The sequence below is a fragment of the Arachis ipaensis genome, chromosome B07 (genome assembly GCF_000816755.2).
Source record: "Arachis ipaensis cultivar K30076 chromosome B07, Araip1.1, whole genome shotgun sequence".
Classification (NCBI taxonomy): domain Eukaryota; kingdom Viridiplantae; phylum Streptophyta; class Magnoliopsida; order Fabales; family Fabaceae; genus Arachis; species Arachis ipaensis.
The window spans coordinates 64,399,909-64,419,048 of record NC_029791.2 but is presented as its reverse complement, the minus strand read 5'-3'; the positions used below and the strand labels follow the sequence as shown (position 1 = coordinate 64,419,048).

The 19,140-nt window shown below is 38.0% G+C and overlaps 1 protein-coding gene across 8 annotated transcripts; it reads left to right on the top strand.

Annotated features, from left to right (window-relative positions):
- Window positions 1,645–18,648, top strand: LOC110264235 (actin-depolymerizing factor 1-like). 8 transcript variants are annotated; one of them, XR_002349996.1, is made up of 11 exons: window positions 1,645–2,052; window positions 2,536–2,801; window positions 3,048–3,127; window positions 3,269–3,413; window positions 3,913–4,044; window positions 4,252–4,803; window positions 4,951–5,063; window positions 5,240–5,544; window positions 6,457–6,585; window positions 6,929–6,990; window positions 7,093–7,399. XR_002349996.1 is itself a non-coding variant. In XM_021105945.1 (5 exons), exons 1-5 carry the CDS (start codon window positions 2,050–2,052, stop codon window positions 3,942–3,944), a joined length of 489 nt encoding a protein of 162 aa, XP_020961604.1. In that variant the 5' UTR covers window positions 1,648–2,049; the 3' UTR covers window positions 3,945–4,131. The 8 variants fall into 8 exon arrangements, 2 of the variants coding, with proteins under 2 accessions (XP_020961605.1, XP_020961604.1); XR_002349995.1 differs by adding an exon at window positions 6,688–6,849 and having other exon boundaries at window positions 4,951–5,544; XR_002349997.1 differs by having other exon boundaries at window positions 1,646–2,052; window positions 2,536–2,671; window positions 4,951–5,544.

Here is a 19,140-nt window from a genome sequence, read left to right as displayed (position 1 = left end):
TGTTCCTCACCTTTCATCCGCCACCACCTCGTCCTTGGGTTCTTCGTATGATGTCTTTTCCTCAACTTTTTCTCAACGCGAAAATCCATGACGAGCACCCTATGTTGTGTTGTCAAACTCTCTCCCGGGATAATTTTACAGTTAATGTAAAATTTCCGGTTGCCCACTTGCGGTGCATAGGCGCTAATCACATGGAAAGCACCTCCCTCCACCACAAGTTTGATAGAGATGATCTGATCTCCCACCCTCTTGACATCCACTACGTCCTTCTTTCACTGCTTATCCACAATTATTCCAACCCCATTCCTATTCTTCACCTTTCCTGTATACCAAAATTTGAAACCAGAAGTATCCAACTTCTTAGCCTTTGCACCAACCCATTTCGTTTCTTGTAGGCACATAATGTTAATCTTCCTCCTTGTCATGGTGTCCACCACCTCCATGGACTTTCCTGTTAGAGTGCCTATGTTCCATGTCCCAAATCTCAACCTTCTGTCGCTTCGACCTTTACCTTTTACTTTGTGAACTAGCTTATTTACCCTCATTCGTTCACGAAAACGCGAGAACCCTTGCTCATTTAACATTACATCCGGGCACCAATGCAGCGGCTCTTGCTTTGACACCGTACTCGAGCCATATAGCGCGTTGCTTCCGGGCAACGACCTAGCTTTAGAGCAATAATGTCTTTGATTCATGTCATGAGAGTTCGGCTATATTTTTATGTTGGTTGCCGAAGACCTAACACAACCCTCCTCCTTTATCCGGACTTGGGACCGGTTATGTACCGCAAGTATAACATAGGCGGAGTTGAGCTAGACTCTAAGCCAAACTCTAAAAAATGGAGAGAAAAAAATTTAACATTAAAAAAAGAGCAATTATGTTAATTTGTGATCTTAACATCTATCTTTCATATGTGAATTTTTATAGAAATGGTATTTATTCTAATTCAACTTACCCAAATTAACATGCTATGTACATCAATGAAATATTTTAAAATGATTCATTTTATTATGATTTTGAGACCACTATTAAGCTTAAGGTTTTTTATTTTGCTGATCTAAAGCATATAGAAATAGGATAACAAAAAATGAGCCCGTAATGATTTAATCTTATCTTTATTTTATTTTTTAAAGATATTTTATTATATACTTTCTTATTCGTGATTTTTTAATTTTTGACACTATTCGTGATTTTTATTTTACTTTTTTTGGAATTTGGGTAGCAATTTGGATAAAAAACTGTATTTAGAATAACAACTACTCTATTAGGTTAAGCATACTTTAATATTATCAAATAATTTAGCATTTAGTTTTAAATTAATGAAGTATTATTTACTACTCACTACTAGAAAATTAGTTATTATAAATGGATATTTCCGACGGATTTTATCCCACAAAAATACAGATGGAATGTTAGAGGGATGTTTTTGTCGGAAAACAAATAAAATGAATTAGCATAAATTACAGACGGAAAAGAGAATCCGTCAATAATTCTGTCGGAGAAATTAATTTTTTTCGTGGGAAATTGTTCTGTAATCAAATGCACAAAACACTGCGTTTTATTAAATTATTACAGACATAAAATCCGTCTGTAATTTAAAATTTTCCGTCGAAAATAATAAGCTAAACCTATCATTGCCCGAGCTCCATTCACAGTAGACAAATCAAACGAGATAAACCTAGCATTCCTCACCCTTCTTCTCCGTCAACAGGCTACTTCTTCTTCTCCTTTCCTCACCCACAGCACCACTGCCGGCCACCCTAACCGCCACAGCTACCTTCTCCTTCTTCTCCTCTTTTTTAAACACTGAACCAGTAGAACACAGCCCCTGTCTCTCTCGTTCTTTCTTGTTCCCAGAACAAAGCAAGCTCAAGCTCCACCACCACCGCCCCTCAAGCTCGCATATCTTCTCAGCGCTACAGCCATCATCTCCTCTAGTCAATGCCGCAGCTACCTTCGCGCAAGCTCTAGCTTCTCAAATTCATTCCTATATCTTCTCCTTCCTTTACTTCCCTCTCTTCAAGTTTCAAAGGCAACGCGAACGCAACCATGGTATAGTCTGGCCTCTTCGTTTCTCCTCTATTTCCACTTCTTGTCCTTTTTTACTGTGCTTCAATTTTCTAGATAGCTCCTTATTATTTATTTTTTAGTTTTGAAATTCGTAAATATTTTGATCACCGGTTTGGGCACTTTGCGTTTGTGTTGCTGATCTTATCGGCTTCTTCCACATCCTCGATCTGATCATTGTATCATTCCCTTCCAGATCTGATTACTGATTTTTGTTCCTAATTTTAGTCTTGCTAACCCTAAAATTCATAACATGCTTTGGGATCTCATCCACAGAATCTTCCCCTCTAATTTGTTGAATGGACATCAAATTAGGGGTGAAGATCGAAATCACTTGATTTTATTTTTTATTGAGGAACTATTAGCTACTCAAGTGGCAAAAAGATTAAAATATGCGTGAGTAATGATTCGTGTGGGTATCTGCTTGATCATAATTTCTTTGCTTTGCTGTGCCTTTCAATCTCTCAGGCAAATGCAGCTTCTGGAATGGCGGTCCATAATGACTGCAAGTTGCAGTTTTTGGAGCTCAAGACAAAAAGGACTCACAGGTTCATAGTTTTCAAGATTGAGGAGAATCAAAAACAAGTCATTGTGGAGAAGCTTGGTGAGCCAGCTCAAGGCTACGAAGATTTTGCTGCTTGCCTCCCTCCTAATGAGTGCCACTATGCTATATATGATTTCGAGTTCTTGACCGAAGGCTATGTCCCCAAGAGCAGGATTTTCTTCATTGCTTGGTAATTAGATGTTTGCTTGTTTGTTTGTTCATATGCCTGCTGGTTGCTTTTGCTGTTGATTGATATTAATTTGATTTTCGTGTGCCTTTGTGCCTTTGTGATATTAATTTGATTTTCTAGTTATAAATTAATCTCTAAACAGTTGCATTGTGTTACTTATTCCAATTTTTCTTGCGTACTACTTGAATAGCATGATGAGGTTCAAAATTTTAAATTTCTTAACCCTGTGCATTTCTTCTTTGACAGTTTTGTACAGGAATATGATCCCTAGTAACTTTATTATGAATACATCTAATGTGATGGCTAGTTTGGCCACAGATCTGCTGGTGAGTTACTTTTTTATTTTAATTTACAATGTTCTCTTGTTGATGGCAAAGTTTTAGTTTCTAAGTGTAACTCTAATTTTAATTTCAATTTTTGTGTTCTTTCTATGTGAAAATTGGATACTGCTGCAAATATCAAAATAGGGATCAGCATCAAAGACAGAAAACACCAATTTTCTTGAATCCGCTTTCTTTTCAGGCCTTCCTGTTTATTATCTACAAAAGCAATACACAGAGAACTCTACATTTTACTTTCCACTCCAGATAGAATCCTATAGTATACAGCAAGGTATAGTATATTCCTGTATTGATAAGATTTTGTGTATAAAAGTGGTAACTAAAAAGTGAATCGATAGTTATGGGCTTATGTCTGTGCTGTTTATGTGGTTATTATAATGAAAATTGACAATCCCTTTTGCCATTCCTGTTTGTGAATCATCGATAAATATGCATGTGCTGAAGAGTAATTGAACTAGCTGGAAGTTATGATAATGGTATCAGAAGTGGAAGAAATACTTTAATAATTGGCCTTTGCATAATATATTGGTTTGTGTACGTAGCTTAGTGCTTGCTTGATGCAGTTTGACTAATCATAGAGTATTTACTTTGTCAATGAGAAAATTTAATTAAGGATCATTAAACTTACTGAACAGTCAATGAGAAAGTTACTGAACAGTCAATGATAAAATACTGCACTAGAGTTTCTTGTCTACATGTCCAAAGGCCATGGTTTCTTTTGGTTCTAAAATGGCAAATTATATTATGAATTATTGTTTTCAAATTTTCAGGTTATACGGTATTCAGATACAGATGTTGCTGAATATCTATATAATTCGAAGCCTGATGCCGATTCATTGTACACATATCTCTGCAAAGACCTTACTAAAGCATGCAGCACCAAGGCACCCCCTGTCCCTAAGGTAGTGACAATCTGAATTGTTGTTTACTTACTACTTTTGAGTAAATTTGAATTAGAATGGACATTAGTTACTAACTTACTATAAATATTGCACAGCTGCCCTATTTTTCGGAAACCAACTATGCACTTTTAGGAACAAACTAGAAACTAGAAACTATATATATATATTGCATAGCTGTCCCTAATTTATCGATTGAATTGAAACCAGATAGAAGAAGGGAGAGCAGTTGTGGTGTTGTGGTCTCCTGGAGCTGGTATCAGAAGTGAGTAGTGGTATCAGAGTTGTTGGTGATGTTGGCGGCGATGAAGGATGAGGAGGGGGATCGAAGTGGGAATGGAGTGATTTGGAGAAATCGAGGTTGTTAGGGGAAGGGCGCCTCCTCCTTGGCTTGGTACCAAGAAAAGAAGGGAAGTTCCATTGCTCCTCTGATACGTATCAATGACATACATTATGTTGCTGATTCTGATACGTATGTTCCTGCAGGGGACACAGAGTTTGCTAAAGATGCTGCCTTTCGCTACAAATCTTCGACTCTGCGTGATGCAAAAGCCTCTTTGTTCCTTTTTATTACTGGATTGTGCTGACTTTTTTTTTATATTGGCATAGAATAAATTTTTTAAAAGATATTTATCCAATTAGTGGGTAGAAGAGAAGACTAGTGGTCAAATACCTGCATCCACTGTTGCTTCTGCTTCCATTGAACTTTTGAGGAAAGGAGGACTAGATGCAGTTTGCCAGCACCTATGTAGTCTGAAAAAGGTATACAGAAATTGATAATGCACTTTAGATTCTACATTCTTAAGTTATAAGAAGAAAACAAGTGACTTAACTTTGTCTTGTTAGAATATTATGAATTAGTGTGTGTCTATTACCAGTCCCCTTACCGTGTTTCTATTGTAAAAGTAGGGTTCAGCATGTGTAGTTAATGCAGCTAGTGAAAGAGACATGGCTGTATTTGCATTTGGAATGATCAAGGTTAATCGCGTAATCGTACTGGACTGTAGCTGTTGTTGACCTAGGTTTGTGTCTGGATTCAAATTATTCATATATATTAGCGTTTATTGACAAAGATGTTACTGATTATTACTTCGGAGTATAATGTTTGAAGCTTGAAAGGTGAATATTGTTTATGTTTATGTTTAGTTCTGCAATACATTCTGTTGTTTTTATTTTCTAATGTGATAGCTTTGTGTAGTAAAAGATATCAAATTATCAATGAGGTTTTATGATAAGCATTACAATGCTGCTGGAAAGCTACCGGATTATGGAGCGATATTTTTGTCAAATAGTGCAACGAAGAAGGAATGTTTTAATAAGGGACTTTTCGGTCTCCCTTCATCTGCAATTCACTTTGTAGAGCAGATTAAGGCTGGCACGATTCTGTTTCTATTTGAATATGAGAAGAGACAACTTCATAGGGTGTTCAAGGCTGCCAGTGATGGTGGTATGAATATCGTGCCTAATGCCTTTAGTTCGTTGAGGACTCAATTTCCTGCTCAGGTAAGAATCCATCCTCTTTCAGATAAGTTGGTGGGATTAGATTTGACTTCTATTTGGTGTGAATTTTGGGATTTTATGATGCGAATTTCTCTTTTAGATTTCATGTATGTTGCGAGTTTGGAGTGTTTTGTTTAATCCTTAGTTTCTCTTGTTTGCTCTTGCAATTGCAATGTAAATCTGTGTACTCTTTCTCTCTGTAGTAGTCAAATTCTTCTATCAAAGAAAAAGATGGAATCCTTCCCTTTTCTCATTTTTTGAGTTTAAACTATAGTGAAACATTCCTTTCATTTGATTTTCATTTGTGCAATTTTCTTACATAGGGTAATATTGTGGACTACTTGTGGTCTCAGTTTCTTATTAATGTACTATGTAAGTTAAGTTCATTCCAATATGGCATTGTAAGCCACTCTCACAAAGTGTATTCAAGTATGCAATCATAGAAAACTACTTTTCAGCCAACAAGTTCAACTTTGGGCTTTCTATAAAGCAGGTTTGCTATTGTCTTGTAGATGATTAATTTTGAATGAAATGTAATTTTTCTTTGTAATGCAAAAGTTTGTCTTTCTCCATTTTTCTTTTCTTTATCTTCTCTCCACCTCAATTATAGGCATAGAGTTAGAGAAAAAAAGGAACTATATTATGACATTAATAGTAAGATGATCTTCAATAATACCGTAGCCTAATTCACTTGTTTTCCAATCAGGTCAAGTTCTATTGTTACTAGTACAATCCCAAGCCTAGTATTAAATTATTAATAATCCTGACTCTATCAGCTTTCTATGTCATCCTAAGATAGCTTACCGTTGTTCTTCATCTGAACTTCTAAATAACCACGTCAAAGTGCTTTTAAATGTTAGAAATATAATTTCATGTCCATCAATCTAATCTTCCATTTTATTTTCAAATGTGCAGCTGCCTCTGAAAGTTTGTACATTAATTTTAAAGTGAGCTCTGCTTTGGTGGAAATAGTGAAAAGAATAACTACAAACCTCGCTATATACTCGCAAAGGTGTTTAAAGGACCTAGTCAACCTGCATTTTGGTATGAAAAATTTCATATTCCTTTTTTCCATGTCTTTTTTTCCTTTCATGTTACAAAATAGGAATTACACTCATATAAGCTTCTCAATGTATTCTCTCTTAGATATTTGATTTGTTTGGCGCAAAGCACAATGTGATACTTGGTTTCGAAGAGTTTGCTTGTGCTCTCTCAGTTTTCCAGTTTGCATATCAGCATTAGGGTTCTTATAGTAGTTCACTTGGATCAGCAGTTTGCCCTTTTTATTGCTCCTATTCTGGTTTCATGGTAACACATCAGTTATTATTGCTTTGAATAATTTATTAATTAATTCATTAATAAGCATTTTGTTGTGTTGGTTGTTCAGGATGAGCTACTGTGGGACCTGCATGGCTTTTCAGAGCAACAAATACTGTCACTTTCTTGAAGGTATGTATGTCTTTCTAATAATAATATCCCAATAGATTTTAGATATCTAATTTTCAAGATTCTTAAAATTAATGTTTAATTTGTTTATGTTATATTAAACAGGTAAATAAAGCTGGACACTTAGTTCCTATGGACCAACTAGAAGTTGCACTTGACTTGCTCACAAGATGGACGCAAGGAAAAATAAATTAAGTGAAGCCCTCGTCACAAAATCAATTCAAATCAAAATAAATTTATAAATGATTATCTCTTGTATGTTAGAAATATATACTAATGATATTGGACTAGTTAGAGGAGATTACTAAATGTCTTTGTTCTTGATACATTGTCAAAACCAAACATCATGTTTGATTCTATTCCTAATATCAAATATTAGTTATTTTGAAATACTATGAATGTTTGGATACAAGTTAGATGAAAATTAGTTAAAAATTTGTATTCATTAAATTTATATTTATTTTGTATGAAACTAGGTTTATTTTACAATAAAAAATATAAAAAATGCTATTTTACCTTATTGACGGATTTACAGACGAATTTTCTGTCTGTATTCAGAGTGTGGGATGATTTTTCAAGGTTCAAATTACAGACTGAAAATTTGTCAGAAAACCTGTTACCGATTATCGACAGAAAATTCGTCGAAGAATCTATCTGTAATTACTAACGGAAAATGCATCGGAAAATCCGTCTGTAATTACCGACGAAAAATCTGTCGAAAAATTCGTCTGTAAATACCGATGGAAAATCCGTCGAAAAATTCGTCTGTAATTACCGACAGAAAATCCGTCGGAAAGTTCGCTGTTTCAGGAAAATGGAGGGAAGAATTTATCGAGGGAAAATCCATCAATAACTAGTAAAAATTCGTCGGTAATTTTTCGACGGAAAAAAATCCATCGGTAACTAAAAATTCGTCTGTAATAAAGACTAAATCTGTCTGTATTAAGCAATTTTCTAGTGTGACTTTGTATTTTGTTTTAGATTGATGACACAACAAGAATGTGCATTACTCTTAATTTGGTAATCAACCCATACAAGACAAAACAAAAAATTATTGTGAAGGTTGCAAGAAAGAACTACATCTACAAGAATATTGAAAAAAAAAATTAAAAAAAATTAATTAGAAAGTAATTAGCTTTGAGTTTAAGTTTATTATTTTTTTGGGAACAATGTAATGAAATTGTTTATATCATTATTTGTATATTTTTAATTTTTTTTTTTTTTGGAGTTTGAAATACACTTTTCTTATTTTTTTGAATTAATAGGCAACAGGTTCGACAATATTAAACTTAGATTTTTGTTATGCTTTATATAAGTGCGACGTGTTATTTAATATAGACATTTGAGCAAATACTTCTCTCTTTCATTTCAAAAAATAAACCAACAATTTTTTCGAATAAATACAAAAGAAGTAGTAATTCACTGGATGCAAGCTTTTTTCATTTTTAAATGATCAATAACATATAATTTAATTAATGGTTGTTAAATACTTTAATTGTAAATTAAAATAATTTAATAGTATTGGTTACTATAAAATTTGGGAATCAAAACTAACACTATATAACACAATTTAATCTTTGAGTCTCCACATAATTCTTTCTCTCAAAATTTATTATTTTTTCAATAAATTAAACAATTCAGTAGGATGAGAATCCCTCACTTTATTTGCATACTATTTCACTTTCTTAAAAAATCTCAACTTGGAGTTACGTGAGTAAACTAAATATAAATATTTTTATGTGTTTTGTTTTAAACGTAAATCATATTTGAATTATTTGAAATACATTTTTATTCAAATGTTTTGATATATGATTAGATTATATGGCCTTAGTTTCAATTCAAATTCCAAAATAAATTATTTATTTATTTTTAAAATATTTTTTCAAAAGTGAATACAACAACAACAACAACAACAACAACAAAGCCTTGTCCCACTAAGTGGGGTCGCCTACATGAATCAAACGATGTTATTGTGCTCTGCCATATGTCATGTCTACAGAGAGACTATTTACATGTAGATCTCGTTTGACCACCTCATGGATGGTCTTCTTAGGTCTTCCTCTGCCTTTCGCCCCTTGTCCATCTTCCATCTCATCCACCCTCTTGACTAGATGTTCTATCGATCTTCTTCTCACATGTCCAAACCACCTAAGACGCGATTCAACCATCTTTTCCACAATGGGTGCTACTCCAACTCTCTCCCTTATATCTTCATTCCTTATTTTATCTAATCGCGTATGACCACCCATCCATCTCAACATCTTCATCTCTGCCACACTCAGCTTATGTTCGTGCTCCCCTTTAGCTGCCCAACACTCCGTACCATAAAGCATAGCCGGTCTTATAGCGGTGCGATAGAATTTACCTTTAAGTTTTAAAGGCACTTTTTTGTCACATATAAAACCAGATGCACTCTGCCATTTTGACCACCCTGCTTGGATCCTATGATTTACATCTTGTTCAATCTCTCCATTATCCTGTATGATGCACCCAAGATACCTAAAACTTTTAACTTTTCGTAGGGTATTTTCTCCAATTTTCACCTCTATATTAGGGTTTTCCCTTCTCGGACTGAACTTACATTCCATATATTCCGTCTTGCTAAGGCTTATGCGCAGACCATACACTTCTAAAGCTTCTCTCCATAACTCCAACTTCTTATTTAGGTCTTCCCTTGACTATCCCATAAGGACGATATCATCGGCAAAAAGCATGCACCATGGCACAGGCTCTTGGATGTGCTCTGTGAGTACTTCCAAGACTAATCTGAAAAGGTATGGACTTAAGGATGATCCCTGGTGTAATCCTATACCAATAGAAAATTCCTCTGTCACACCACCTTGAGTCTTCACACTAGTTGTGGCCCCATTATACATGTCTTTAATTGCACGAATATATGCGATCCTTACCCTCCTCTTTTCTAAAACCTTCCATAAGACCTCTCTTGGTACCCTATCATACGCTTTTTCCAAATCAATAAACACCATATGTAGATCCCTTTTCTTACTATGATACCTCTCCATCATCCTTCTTAAAAGGTATACCACTTCAGTGGTAGATCTGCCTGGCATGAATCCAAATTGGTTCTCTGCTACTTGTGTCTCTTTTCTCAACCTCCATTCTATCACCATTTCCCATAACTTCATGGTATGACTCATAAGCTTGATCCATCTATAGTTTCTGCAACTTTGTATATCCCCTTTATTCTTGTAGATAGATACCAAGGTGCTCTTTTTCCACTCATCAGGCATCTTCTTTGACCTTAAAATCTCATTTAAAAGCTTGGTTAACCAGTTGATGCCTTTTTCTCCAAGGCCCTTCCAAACCTCAATCGGGATATTATCATGTCCTACTGCCCTGCCATTTTTCATCTGCTTTAGAGCCTCTTTTACCTCAAAGTCTCGAATTCTTCGATAGTAGTCAAAGTTTTGATCTTCTTCCCTTGTGCATAATCGACCAAGGCTCAGAAGAGTCTTCTGTCCCTCATTAAATAACTCATAGAAGTAGCTCTTCCACCTTTTCTTAATCTTCTCCTCTTGAGCCAACACCTCTCCATCCTTATCCTTTATTCACTTAACCTGATCCAAATCTCTCGTTCTTATTTCACGGCTCTTTGCGATTCTATATATACCTTTTTCTCCTTCTTTTGTGCCCAAAGACTGGTAGAGACCCTCATATGCTCTTGTTCTTGCTTCACTTACAGCCACTTTTGTCTCTTTCTTAGTTGCCTTATATTTTTCCCAGTTATCTGCGTTGCGGCATAAAGACCACTCTTTAAAGCACTCCCTTTTTATCTTTATATTTTCTTGTACACTGGCACTCCACCACCAGGACTCCTTGTCTCTTGGTCCTATTCTTGTAGATTCATCAAAGCTTTCTTTTGTTGTTCTTCTAATAACTTCTGCCATTTTCCTCCACATCTCTTCCGCACTTCTATTTCCATCCCACTTTGCCTCTTCTCCTACCCGTCTTAGGAAGCTTCTTTGTTCCTCACCTTTCATCCGCCACCACCTCGTCCTTGGGTTCTTCGTATAATGTCTTTTCCTCAACTTTTGCTCAACGAGGAAATCCATGACGAGCACCCTATGTTGTGTTGTCAAACTCTCTCCCGGGATAATTTTACAGTTAATGTAAAATTTCCGGTTGTCTCCTCAACAGGAAGAAGTCGATTTGAGAGCTTGTCATGCCACTCTTATAGGTTATAAGATGTTCGTCTCTCTTTTTAAAACATGTATTTGCGATGAGAAGATCAAAGGTTGAGGAAAAGTCCAATCTCCCACCCTCTTGACATCCACTACGTCCTTCTTCCACTGCTTATTCACAATTATTCCAACCCCATTCCTATTCTTCACCTTTCCTGTATACCAAAGTTTGAAGCCAGAAGTATCAAACTCCCTAGCCTTCGCACCAACCCATTTTGTTTCTTGTAGGCACATAATATTAATCTTCCTCCTTGTCATGGTGTCCACCACCTCCATGGACTTTCCTGTTAGAGTGCCTATGTTCCATGTCCCAAATCTCAACCTTCTGTCGCTCCGACCTTTACCTTTTACTTTGTGAACTAGCTTATTTACCCTCGTCCGTTCACGAAAACGCGAGAACCCTTGCTCATTTAACACTACATCCGGGCATCAATGCAGCGGCTCTTGCTCATTTGACACCGTACTCGAGCCATACAGCATGTTACTTCCGGGCAACGACCTATCTTTAGCGCAATAATGTCTTTGATTCATGTCATAGGGTTCGACTATATTTTTATGTTGGTTGTCGAAGACCTAACACAACCCTCCTCCTTTATCCGAGTTTGGGACCGGCTATGTACTGCAAGTGTAACATAGGCGGAATTTTTTTTTCAAAAGTGAATAATTTCTCAAATTTAAAAGTAAACCAAATTTAAATAAAGTCAAATAAATTTCAAATTTAATGATACGTAGTAAAAAAAATCAAATCTTTCTTTAATACTATATTAGAGAAACCACACCAAAAAAAAAAGTCCAAAAGAAATAAGCATAAATTTCATGCCTATAACCCTATATATTAGACGAAATGGAAAATAAAAGTCACAAATTAAGCAATTATGATATCCAAATTCAAAAATTTCCAAAACAGAAATGAAAGACTTAACTCATCTTCATTTAACCATGATTCAAGGCATAAATCCCATGCAACCATGCCTATTAATCTAGGATAAATTAACTACATATGTGTTTTTATAGACAAAATCTCAATAAAACATAATCACCGAAAAAAGAGGTAAACTCCTTCGCTTGAACACATGTGCAATATTTCTTCGATATCACAACCTTCTTAATCCAATCTTCTGTTACAATTGTGGCAAAAGGTGTAAGTTCAAGATTTCTTTGATAAATTTAATTTAGAACTCACTACTATAGTTTGCTGAAAAATTTGAGAACATAGAGCATTTTGATACAAATTGTTAATCGATTTTTTCATATTAATCAATTTAAAAAAAGAAACAATTGTTTGATATAATTAGGTTATTGATAAACCCATATTTTATGATGTATTTTGTGCCTAATTTGAGAGATTTATTCAATCCTTCACCCACTTATTCATATTAATTGCATGGTTTTACTTCTCCTTCCTTATTATGTGATGTATGTGAAAAACATGTTTCCTATGCTTTTAAATTAATTATTTTAATCACCTTTAATTCCATTCGATGCCGTGATCAGTGTGTTGAGTAGTTTCAGATCTTCTAAGGCAGGAATGATTCAAAGGATGGAAAGGAAACACACAAAAATGGAAGGAAAGCACAAAACGGAGTCCTTGAAGAAACTGGCATCCACGCGATCGTATGGACGACGCGATCGCGTGCCAAGCACGACGAAGCAGCGACGCGGTCGCATGACTGATGCGACTGCGCGCCTTAAGCAGAACGCACATGACGCGGTCGCATGACTGACGCGACCGCGTGGCAAGAAAAGCTCTGAATGACGCGACCGCGTGACCCACGTGGACGCGTGACAGAGGCCATGCACCAGAAATTACAGAAAATGCTCCCAGCGATTTCTGAAGCCCTTTTTGGCCCAAATCCAAGTCCAGAAGGCATAGACCAGAGGTTATGAAGTGAGGGAATGCATCCTTTCAGAGAGAGCTCGCCAATTTTACTTTCCATGAATTAGATTTAGTTTAGAGAGAGATTCTCTCTCTCTTTAGGATTAGGATTTAGATTTAGGATTTTTCATTCACTTTCAAGATTATCTCTTTTGTTCAAGTTCAATATTCCTTTTATTTACTTTTGCAAGCTACTTTGTGAATCCTTTCATGTTACAGATTACTTTCTTATTAATGTTATTTGAGGTATTTCAGTTAAATATCAATTACTCTTGTTCATGCTATTGTCACTTTTACTCTGAAGACATTTTTTATTCCAAGTAGATTTATTTTTCTCCTTTTGGTCTTGGTTAAGAAATCAGTAACTCAGGAGTTGTCAAACTCAACGTGATTGATAATTGTTATCTTTGTTAATTGAATTGAACTTTCATAATCCCAATCTTTTCTTAGGAAATAAATAGGATTCGAAGATCAAACCAATTAATCCCTTGACCTTCCTTTATCTTAGTAAAGGTTAACAAAGTGGAATTAAGATTCAACCATCATCATCATTGATAAGGATAGCTAGGATAGGACCTCCGATTTCTCATACCTTGCCAAAAGTTTATTTTACAGTTATTTATCTATTTTTAATTGCCATTTAATTTACTTGTCATTAAATTACTTGCTCCTCATTCTTGAAACCCCAATTCTACGATCTTCATAACCAATAATAAGAACATACTTCCCTGCAGTTCCTTGAGAAGACGACCCGAGGTTAAAATACTCGGTTATCAATTTTTAAGGGGTTTGTTACTCGTGACAATCAAAACTTTGCACGAAAGGGATTTTTGTTGGTTTAGAAACTATATCTACAACGCGACTGTTTTTATGACATTCTTTACTGGCAAAAATCTCGTTCGTCAAAAATGGCGCCATTGCCGGGGAACTGCTAACGTGTGCCTTATTATTGGTTATTGTAAATATTTTTCTTTTGCTTGTTTATTTATTTTTGTTTTTCCTTTTTATTTTTATTTGCAAACATGAATTCTACCATTCTACAATGCATACCCTGCTGATAGATATGGTGGACAACCTTGTGACTACCAACAAGCCCCACCCCGTGCCTATAGACCATCCTCTCAACATAACCTCGAACCACCACACTCACAAGCTTCTTTTCACCATTCGCAACCGTATGATCCTTTTCCACCCCAGTTCCAATCCAATCACTCCCAAGCACCACCACTTCCCTATGTTTCATATCCAAATCCATCACCCCGAGAATCAGAGGTTCGCCTCAAGGCAACAGTAAATAAACTTCAAACAACCATTCGACAACTGGAGCAAGCAGTGATTCAATTAGCTTCTAGACGCGCGAACATTCAAGGACCAACCAAAGCCCCATGTGGACAATCTAATGACGAGCGTAGCATGAAGGAAATACTAGAAACTCCAGTGGACAAGACAGAGAATGAATTCATACTAGAACAAGTAGAAGAGGCTGTCATTGTACAAGAAGAAGAGTTGGTTGAAGATCTAGGAGACGCAGAACCTCCATGGGAATCCAAAACTGAAGAGAAATCCGTCAAGGACATTATAGTTAATGCTAAGGAGGATAGCGCACAATCCCCAAGGCAAGTCGTTTATGAAGAATCAGACGGAATAATCCAAGAAGCAAATTCTCTTGATGATGATAGTCACAAATCAAGTTCTCTTAGTAATGAACTTGCATCTGCAAGTGAGTTCTCTGAGATCGATGAATCTTCCCCAAATGAATACGAGGATGATGCAGAGGTAGATTTCTCTCAACCTCCAATCTATGACTCAAGTGATGAGGAAGACATAGAAGACTTTGACCAGGGTGATGATGCATTTGAAGACCCTTGCAAAGAAGTGGAGGAATTCACAGAAGATTACCAGGGAGTAGAACTTACAGAACCACTAGAAACACCTTCCCCAAGGCCATTACCACCCAATACAAGCTTCAAGTGGGTACAATCCTTAACTTTTAACTTTACTTATTCACTTGAATATGGTTTACTTGAAACAGATGGCCAGCTTAGAGCTCTCTACGGCTTTAAGAGTAAGAGGGAAATGGCTCGTGCTCAGAGCTGGTGCACAAGGTTCAATAAGGTTCCACGCTTCAAATCGAAGTGCACGGATTGGCATCAAAATCAATCGAATGGATCTCGAAAAATGTTTAGTTACCATGGTGAGAATTTACTTTTTAAACCGCCTGGATGGAAACATGGAGATCAAGACGGAGGCGGATTTAAAAACAAGGATTGGGATCCTGGAACCTATTCTGACATTCGTCACCCCGGGAGCCTAAAAATCTGTTTGAAGCTGCTCAAAATCTTTACATGCCTAGTTTGGGACCCCGGAGGCTATGGCATTCCAAGCACTGGTGGAGATTTCTGGATGAATTTAAACACAAGCCACCATAACAGGAAGCTCTTCAAATGTCCAACTTAAGGACTTTAACTAAATGTGCTAGGTGGGAGACAACCCACCGTGGTATGATCATTTCTTTTGCAATTTTAATTTTATTTAGTTTTGTTTGTTTTTGAATTTTATTTTATTTTATTGAACCTGGAATCATGCATAGCATTCACATTAAGCACTGCATTCTGCATATTACATTCCGCATTCTGCATATAAAAAAAAAAGAGGGTGCACGACGGACCGCATGCCCCATGCGATCGCGTCAAATGGCGAACTACACTTCCCACGCAACCGCGTCATCCACGCGGCCGCGTGACCTGGAAATTGGCATAAGGATCCAACGTCCAGAGAGTTGGGCTGGAATCGTGCGGCCATTGTGCGTCTGGCACAAAATGGCCCACGCGACCGCGTGAGCGACGCGACCACGTCACATGGATTGCACGAACACCCCCAAGGAGACAGAGAGTTGCACTGAAACGACGCTGGATTCGTGCGTTTAGCACAAATTCCAGCGACGCGATCGCCTGCCCCATGCGATCGCGTTATTTACTCTTTTTGCCCTCCGCGCGATCGCGTCATCCACGCGATCGCGTCAACCACCTTTTTCGCTCCAGCCACGCGATCGCGTGCTCCACGCGGCCGCGTGGATTCAAAAATATAACCCTCCCAGTCACGTGAAACCCCATCAGTCGCGACACTCCCCCCAACTCTTCTTCTCTCTCTCTTCTCCCCCAACCCTCAACCACCACCACCCAGCCACCACTGCGCCACCACCCAGACGCCGCCGACCACCCAGACGCCGCCGCCACCTACCCCCCTTCCTCCTTCCCCCTTCTTTCTTCTTCTTCAACCCTCTCCCCTATTTCTCCCATTACCCTTTCCAAAGCCCCTACCCCCTAACAGCAGCAACCGCTGTGCCCACCACCGCCAACCACCGCGCCGGACGTCACCGCCACCACCCCCAGCCACCTCTGTACCCCAACCTCCTTCTTTCGCCTTCCAGGTTCTGCAATACGTCACCCTTCTATCCATTCGTAGTTTATTCTTATTTTTCCATTTATGTTCATGTTAGGATAGTTAGATATGCATGTTGTAGTGGATTTTAGGTTGTTAGGTAGCCTAGGATGTGGTTAGTGGATTTAGGTCTGTTTATTTGCACTGTTCTTGTTTCTGATTTATCAAATCTGCAATTCTGTTGTTGCTGTATTCATGTTCATATGCTGTACTTTCCTGCATTTGCTGCTCTTTACATTGACCTTTCATATTTTTATTCCGTATATGTAATTGCAAGCCTTAATTTGGATTCATATGAACTGCTTGATTGCTGTTTATTTTCCAGAAAAGTGCTATTTTAGCCGGAATGCTGTCCAAATTTCTGTAAAATATCTCTGTTCATGTCTTGGTTTTGGCATTTTCACCTGTGCTTTCCATAATTTCACCAAACCAATTCATGAATGCTTAGGCACGCATTCTTATTTTCTTTTATCTCCTGGTTCATAAATCGCAATTTTGATGTTTGATTCCTATTTTTGCTTTCTTTATCTCTATTTGAATCATCATCAAACTCTTTTACTTGTTTGAATATGAGTTACCTATAGCTTCTACCTGTGATTACTTGTTACTTGGACTATTTTCATTATGCCTCTTACTTTAACCCATTTTTCACTAACCCACTAATTTTAACTCTAACCAACCTAACCTTTTCAAAACTTCTTTTTTTGCTTTTCTTTCACTTTCTTTTAACATTATAACCAAGGCATGATGTTAATTTTTCTATTTAACTTGCATTCAATTACATTTTGGATTGTGATTTCTTCTTTTCAGACTTTTCACTCCTATACAATCCTAAATGCGCATATTACCTAACTCATATTCATTATCCTATTGCTCCTTTGCCACTTTGTGTTTTCTTTGATTATTTGCCTATTTGCCTTCCTATTTTTATTATATCCTGATTTTCTATTTTTTCAGGATGTCAGATTCCCAGAGAAGGGGAAAAGGCAAGGCCACTTCCGGCAAAAGGAAACGAGGCGAAGCCTCCGTGTCTATCATTGACCTCATGCATGATGCCTCCTTGCGGGAGAAAGCCTTTACCCCGCAGGAGAAGGCCGACCAGCTACTTCCCGCCATTGACCCAGTAAAGTTTGCGAACCGATACTGTGAGCTGAAGTATCCGGTGTTTGCAAACTCCAGGAACCTATAGCTGGAGCGGACTTTGAAGATCCCAGAAGAACTCCAGCTATATACCTCTGATCAGATCAAACAAAGAGGCTGATTCTTTCTGGAGAGACCTCTGACTGAGGTTAATGCATCTTGGGTTAGGAAATTCTACTGCAACTACTTTAAAACTTCCCTAGATGCAGTGAACCTCAGAGGGAAGTAAATTCTGGTTACTGAGGAGGCAATAGAGGAGGTTCTGAAGCTTCTTCCTAAGACTGATCAGACAGATGGCTATCAAAAAGCTGAGGACGATATGCGCTATATGCGATTTGACTGGGATGTAGTCAAGGCCCGAATTGCCCTTGACCCGTCAGTTTCTTGGATCATGGGTCAGAACACCACCATGCCCAAAGGGATCAAGCGGATTTACCTGAACGATGAGGCTCGGCTATGGCATCAGATATTCAGCAACTACATTATGCCGAGTACTCACGAGAATGAGATACCAGCCGCTATGATCACCCTCCTATGGTGTGTGATGGAGGGTAAGGACCTATACCTGCCACGCTTTATCCGGCACTACATGGCCAGGGTCCACGTCCGCAGAACTCTCCCCTTTCCCTATCTGGTTACACAGCTGGGCCGTCGAGCTGACGTGCCATGGGAGGATGCTGATGAGAGGCCACCTGCTGTAGAGTGCAAGAAGCTTATCCTGCACAGCAGGAACTTCCTGGCCTTGGGCTACAGACCTCCATTCCTGACTGCCACTGCTGCTGATACAGCTACACCATCTGTCGGTCCCTCTTCCTCCACTGCTGCACCATCCACCCCTGCCACTACCACTGCACCTCCACCTGCCACAGAGCCTGTCTATCATCTGGTGCACCGCTTGTTTCGATGACTTGACCAGATGGAGCGTCGCAACAAGCGACGCTATGAGCACCTGAAGCTGATGATACAATCCGGCGACATCCCCTCCGAGCCTGACACACCATCCGAGGCATCTGAGGAGGAGGCGGATGCGCCCGAGACAGAGACCCATCCCCAGGCAGACACCGAGCAGGCGGCACCACAGGCAGAGGTCCCACATCAGATCCAGGCTGCAGACCTTGAGATTCCCATTCAGACAGCCCCTCCTCTACAGCAGCCAGAGCCCCAACCAGCCACCACAGAGACACCAGCTACCATCCCTTCCAGTGATGACACCCCTTCACACCCTGCTTGAGTGAGCATCAGGCATGATGCTTCATTTTAAGTGTGGGGAGGTCGCCATCTCTGGCGTATTATTTTGGTGAACCACTACAGACTCTTTTTTTTATTTTGGATATTTTTCTGTATTTTTCTCTTTATTTTTATTTTTATTTTCTGAGTATTTATACATTGCTACTGTTTATGTATTTTTACTCTATTTCTGCATTTTGTATTTTTAGTTCATATTTTAGCCACTAAGTTGCAATTCTAACTTATTAGTTATAGAAATTGTGGATT